The sequence below is a fragment of the Amphibalanus amphitrite genome, unplaced genomic scaffold (assembly GCF_019059575.1).
Source record: "Amphibalanus amphitrite isolate SeventyFive unplaced genomic scaffold, NRLGWU_Aamphi_draft 000607F_arrow, whole genome shotgun sequence".
NCBI classification, from domain to species: Eukaryota; Metazoa; Arthropoda; class Thecostraca; order Balanomorpha; family Balanidae; genus Amphibalanus; species Amphibalanus amphitrite.
The window spans coordinates 414071-420662 of record NW_024882101.1 but is presented as its reverse complement, the minus strand read 5'-3'; the positions used below and the strand labels follow the sequence as shown (position 1 = coordinate 420662).

The 6592-nt window shown below is 51.5% G+C and overlaps 1 protein-coding gene across 1 annotated transcript; it reads left to right on the top strand.

Annotated features, from left to right (window-relative positions):
• Nucleotides 1–301: 301 nt before the first annotated feature.
• On the top strand, nucleotides 302–6592 carry LOC122394708 (pyruvate kinase-like; the record flags this gene model as incomplete). The annotated part of the gene is made up of 5 exons (XM_043391777.1): nucleotides 302–483; nucleotides 1272–1374; nucleotides 1871–2013; nucleotides 5782–5903; nucleotides 6571–6592. Coding segments are annotated over 5 exons (572 nt in total), but the record flags the coding sequence as incomplete, so codon positions are not given.

The following is a 6592-nucleotide window of genomic DNA, read 5'->3' as shown; positions in this document are numbered from 1 at the left end:
TTCATTTGTCTCCGCCGCTCCCCGCCCCCGCCCCGCCCCGGTCCCCACACCGGGCGAATTCGCCGCGCTCGGAGCTGGCAGAGACGGCCACCGCTCAGCTTCAGGTGATTAGTATGCTGATCCAAATGCACACGGTCAGAACAATGGCGGCCAAAGTTAGCTAATTAACCGCGGACGCCCGCTCACTCCGAGGCACTCATCGTCGCTGATCTCTCAACCAGGCCCCGAACGCATGACTTTCTGTCCAAACAGTTTTCCCTTGCCCACAATGTCAAAGTTTGAGAGCCGCTTTGTGCGTCAGGCGAGGACGGTCGGCATATTAAGATAATCTCCAAGATTGAGAGTCTGGAGGGCCTGTTGAACATCGACTCCATCATCGCCGAGTCGGACGGAGTCATGGTGGCCAGAGGCGACATGGGTGTCGAGCTGCCCCCGGAAAAAGTGTTCATCGCGCAAAAATCCATCATCGCCAAGTGCAATATGGTGAGTGCCGCCGACCGCAGAGGGTCGCCTCATGTGTCTAATGGTCGTTTTTGTCCGCTGTGGCAGGTGCATTAATAGGAAATGTTGGCGGCACCATTTGCGGTAGGTCGATGGCTGCTCGATTAGATACTATTTCTTCGTTAGAGCGATGTATTAACGGTCCACCGGGAGGGGCAATGATCGCTTTCTCTGTAGGACAGTCTGCGAGGCCGGGTCAAAACGACGGTCCATTGGTGTACTGTATGTGTGTAAGAGGTAATATGAACATAGCCCATAGGACATATATGTAGTGTGATGTTATGAAGCGCAGTAATGATCACCATATATTGGTCCTAGTCATTAGCCTCAATGCAAAAATAACCACAAAGCACACAAAGGTATATTTCTCGAATCTCATCATGCACCCATTGATACAAGTAAACCAAAGAGGCATGGAAACCTAGCAACAAGCCGTCAGCCGCAAATATTGCATATCAAGCCAATGCATTGTACCGATTCCAAAACTTCTGGGAATGTCGAGCTCATGCACAACTACTGCAAATTAGCAGTGCTTTACACCTAAAAAGGAGCATTGGTGGTTTATTTGTGTGACGGTTTATTGGTCTCAGTACAATTTCTCGCCGTCTGGTATCTGAGAGCATGCAGGTATTTCCGTTCCGTAGATGTCGTCGAGCCTATAGTGCCATGCACCACTCCCGTTGGGAGACAGTTGTCGGTCGGCGGGCCGGCGTCGGACATACGTGACCACACGCGTTAGGTATGATAATGCCCTCCGTGTGGCACCGCAGGCCGGCAAGCCTGCCATCTGCGCCACCCAGATGATGGAGACCATGGCCACCCGACCGCGGCCCACCAGAGCAGAGCTGGCCGACGTCGCTAACGCAGTACTCGGTAAGGAAGCGCGCCGTCAGGTAGCGGGAATTATGGTAACACTTCCAAGAAATGAGCGAGCTACATAATACATTCCACTGCGGGAAATGTGGCGGTGTAAAAAGTGGTAAACAACAAGCGCTGGTCTCAGTTTTTTTCTTCAAACGGCACCCACTCTGTTGGACGTTTCACTACTTACCCCTTTGCGGTGTTGAAGACGGCACTCAGCATTTGTTACTGAGTTTGCCATTTTTACATAGGGTCGCTCTCCGTTTTTTTTTTCCTGATCTTAGACGGCACCGACTGCATAGTGTGTATTATGTGTATTCACACTGTGCATGACGTCAATCCTTTTCTGTCCGCCCCATACTCAGACGTCGCTGACTGTGTATGACGTCTCTCTCTCTCTCTCTCTCTCTCTCTCTCTCTCTCTCTCTCTCTCTCTCTCTCTCTCTCTCTCTCTCTCTCTCTCTCTCTCTCTCTCTCTCTCTCTCTCTCTCTCTCCTCCCCTGTTCAGACGGCGCAGACTGCGTGATGCTGTCCGCGGAGACGGCCAGTGGCGCCTTCCCGCTGGAGACTGTCCGTCTCATGGACAAAACGTGCCGCCAAGCCGAGGCCGTGCTCGACTTTGAAGAAACGCTCGCAGATATTCACTCCCAGGTGAGAAGTGCCCTCTGACCTTCGAGTGGGGTCAGGGACTTCTTCGATCGCCGGTGACTCGAGCGAAGGAACGTGACACAGCGCTAAGCTGTGTGACGGACGTGACCTGTCGGTGGGGAGGTGGGCGGCCCCTTACTGCGGTCACCGCCGAGCCAGGGGTCAGTGGTAGCTGGGGTGTCCTGGATGTCAGCCGTGCCGTGTCGGCCGTGTCAGCCGTGTCAGCCGGTCGCGTCCGGAGGGTGCTCCACACGTGGGCGCCGGCCGCGGCCCGTTCAGGGAACCGGCCAAAGTTCGGCGCCGCTGAGTGTCGGGGAGGGCCTGACGGACGACAGACGCTGACCGGTCACCGGTCAGATGTGTCAGCTCAGACGTGACTGATGGGCGCGCCTTCGACGAACCGGACCTGGCGCCGCGTGCCTCCCAGCGGCGCGCCCGGTCCGACGCCCGACAGGGCCAATTAGTTGGGCCGGCGCACGTCAGACGACCACGAGTACTTGACGAGTGACGTCACAGTGCAGTCATGGTGGAAAATGCACCCACTTTGCATGGATCCGACACATTTTTGCACTACTGAATCGTGTGCAGCATACCGCTGTCATTCAAGTGAGATAATGCCAGGTATAACTTACTCTTTAAATGCGCGAATGATGGTGAAAAATGCATCCCCCACGTCATGAAGTAGGGGAGAGCGGGGCCAGTTGAACCACTTTTTATATATTGACATGCACAGCGAGATCTAGTTGTCATATCGAAAAATGCACAATGCCATGAAAAAATATGCTCTTTTGGCTTTATTTTAAGATATGTAAAATTATGTTTCAAACATATTTTGCTGCCAAACGCATGCTTATAAAACAGCTCTACGCCCGTTTCAAATGACCCCGATGCGAGGGTCAATTGAACCAGCCCATGGGGTCAATTGCACCTATCCTTAACAATGGGATGGTTTCCTCTTTAAGGCCACTTTCTTAAGGAGATATTTTGTCCGGTTTACTTTTCCAAATGCTACTTTCAATAGGTCGCTGGAAAGCTAAAAGTGCAAAGTTCCTCATAATAGGTGACATAAAGTACATAGACTATGGTAAAATGGGCGGATGAGAAAAATGAGAAATATCTCAGGCTATAGTGTGCTTTCAAGCAAAAGGCTGGAGAAAAGGGGGTCAAAAATTGAGCTCTATTAAACTACTATTTCAGTTTAAAAGCTCATTTCAAAGGTGGACTATTTCCTTTAATGTTTACAGCCCCTGAACAATAACCATTGCAAAGGTCACCGGGGTCCATTGAAACGGCCTGTGGCCCTGTTTCAACTGACCCTCAGAGAAGCGTTTCAATTGACCCCATCCGCTCCCGCCATCTCGCACGCGCCGTAAAGCACATGTCAAACGAGCTGGAGGGACGGCATCATGCTGAATGAAGGGCCAAATAAGGTGTTATTCCGGAGCCAGGAGTTCTTCTTTCAGCAAACAAAGGTATATGAGATATCACAAAATATTCATAAAAACGACTTCTCCCAAACGCCCCTCAAAAACACAAAAACAAGTGTAAAATCAAAATTACCGTCCGTTTGCCGCCCAAACGCCGTTGACAAAGGAAGTGGTCGAGCGCGGATGCGCAGTGGTGTCGGCAACGCCATATGTTGCATACTGTTGAAAATAAAGCCATGTTTCATCTGACCCCGTGTTTCAACTGGCCCCGCTCTCCCCTATGCGTGTGTAATTATACACGCATAGTCCGAACTTCGAAATTAGTTTCTCACCATATACAGTGTGCAGGCCAGCCCTTGGTGACCAGGCCTCATACCTCACACTGCCGCGCCATTAAGCGAACTTATCGCACCACACGGCCCATAGGTGAACGATTCTATCGCCTCTTTCAGCCAGCGGTCAGTGAGTATCTCACCTCACACGACCCGCCCCGGTAAGTGAATTTCTCACCTCACACGGCGGCCGTTGAGCGATTATCTCACCTGACAGGGCCGTCGGTGGGTAAGTCTCTCAGCTCACACAGCTTCCTGTCAGTGAGAATCTCCTCTCACACGGTGGCCGCCGGTCCCTCACCTCACGTGCCGCCGGTGAGCGGTGTCGTGCCTGTATTGACCGATGCCCGGACCTCCGCGTATGATCAGACGGATCCCCTCAGGTGCCGCCCCAGTGCACCCAGAGAGTCGAACAGTAAGCCAGGTGGCGACAGACCGACTGGCGCAATCCGACGGCGACGTTTTACCGCTTACTGGCTGATTAAGCCTGTTGATCGATTGTGTGTGTATACTGTATAGTAAGCAAGTAAAACTATTGATATTTTACACACCTTCTGTGTGATTTAGTTTCTTTGAAATCTGCATCAAAGTGACCTTTGCTGCTGCTCCTTTGCGTATAACCTTCTTTGACTGAAGTGAACTTGTGAACTAAAACGTTTATATTTAATAGATCTTAAGGTCTAAATCGGCGACAGTGTAACCTTATGAAAATTCAGGTGTTCAGAACATTCGACAATGATCATCGACTCATGTGGCCTACGAGACTACATAGTCGCTAGTCTCGTCTAGTATCAAACTCTACATAGTCTACGAGGGATATTGCAAATTTGTAAAGTCATGGCCGTCCCACATCACAGTATATATTACAAATAAGCCCATTCTCCTCCGTGTGTTGACTATTCAACGTTTCAAATAAGGGAACGCCTTCAGTGTGTTTCCATCTCGACCAGCAGTTTTCTTTTGGGCCGCTGTCGCCGGCGCTGGCTGCTGGCGGACTCCCGTCGCCCCAGAGCCGTCCGCTGCAGTGGCCAACCAATCGGCTCAGGGATGGAGACACGCAGCCGGTCGACTACTTTTTGCCTTTCCGACCGATTGCCGTTCCCTAGATGCGCTTTATTGAAGCAACCTCTGTACGACTGTTGGAGAGATGTGCTGTGTCTAAATTGTTATGTCCCAATATATAGGTACAGTATAGGTATATAGGTGTGTACAACATTTTTTTTTTAATTGCAGAGCGAGCAAAGTGAGCGTAGTCTTTCCATAGAAGTGACCATCCCACCTTAACATTAGTTTTGAGTGAAGATAGCCAAAATGGGGTCCCTGGCTTGCACTTTCCAGTTACCGGTTTGAGCACTCACAACATCGGGAAATGCCTCAAATCGAAAATATCTTATTTCAAAGTTGCAGCACTCTGGATTCAGAGGGGCTATAGACAGTGCATTTCAATGCCCCCTCGGAATGTGTGACGCCAGCGTAGACCTAACTATCTTAAATCTTTTACTAAAACGTTTGGTAGCACGCGGTGGTACCTTCGAGTATATGCTGCTTTGCGCGCAACAAATGCCGTAACTTTCAGCTGCCACACTATTGCTTCCAAATAAAGTCGCTAGGAACAGCGGAGATCCCAAAAGTAGCCAAAAGTAAATGTCTAATATCTTGAAAACCGCAACCGGTGAATATGTTTTCGATGAAATTTGGTAGATATTCGTTTTCGCTCTTTCTGAAGCGAGCGGCATCACTTTCATACCAATTCATTTACCCCGTTTACACGAGTCATTCAGCCTAAACGGATATATTCGATTAGCCAGGGAACGGATAAATGCGTTTTGATTAACTGTTTTGAAGGTGGGAGGGTCCCTTTAAGTGTTCTGTTCTTGTTCTGCACTCAAGTGTGTTGCGCAATGCGCATGCTCTCCGCTGCGTTTGCTGTGTTCTTCAGGTGTGCTCTGTGCTTGTTCTGCGTGCGTCAGGTGTGTTCTGTGCTCTCCCGCCACATGTTCTGTGTTCTCCAGGTGTGCGCGTCCGACCGTGAACTGGCGCGAGCTGCCGAGGTGGTGCGGCACGCTCGGGAGGCCGGGGCGGCGGCGATTCTAGTGCCGCCGGGGGAGGAGGGCACCGCACTCCAGCTGGCCAGGTCAGTGCAACGGGCCGGGCCAGGTCAGTGTAACCGCTCGCACCTCCCGCCGCGGAGGAGGGCACGGCACTGCGGCTGACCAGGTGAGTTTGTGTCACCGGCCGTACCTCATCAAGAGTAACACAGGTCGGTGGAGACCGTGGACACGGTGAACCGGACACCGACCAATGCGGAGAGCTGTGTGAGGCGCCTGAGGCATGTATCACAAATATAAGTCATGTCATGTAATTATATTCAGGTATGGCTAGCTCATAGCTGCCAGTGCGTAGTGGCGCAGTATTTGTCCACACTCCTTAATCCTTACGAAATGATGTTCTTCCTCTGAATCGATGGCAACAAGTTCAAGAATTGTTTATTGCAAAGCGGTGCTCAATCGCATATTCCGAATGCCACTCTCTATTTGCTATTTGGGTTGATATTGCCCACCGCTCTCGAGTGCCGACTCACCGACGCGTTTGAGGCGGTCGGGCGCGGCGCGATGTTGCCCGGTGAGGCGTTCAAACACGATACAGGGACCGGCCGGTGGTCCGGCACTGCCGAGACGACTCTCAGAGGCGCATTCCTGGAGCGCGGCGGCGACAGACGCCACCCCAGCGGGCGGTGAAGCACGGCACACCAATGCATGTCAAACAGCCGAGCCCGACCAACCTGTCTCGGGTGACGTCAGACATCACCCCTCCCCCGAGTGA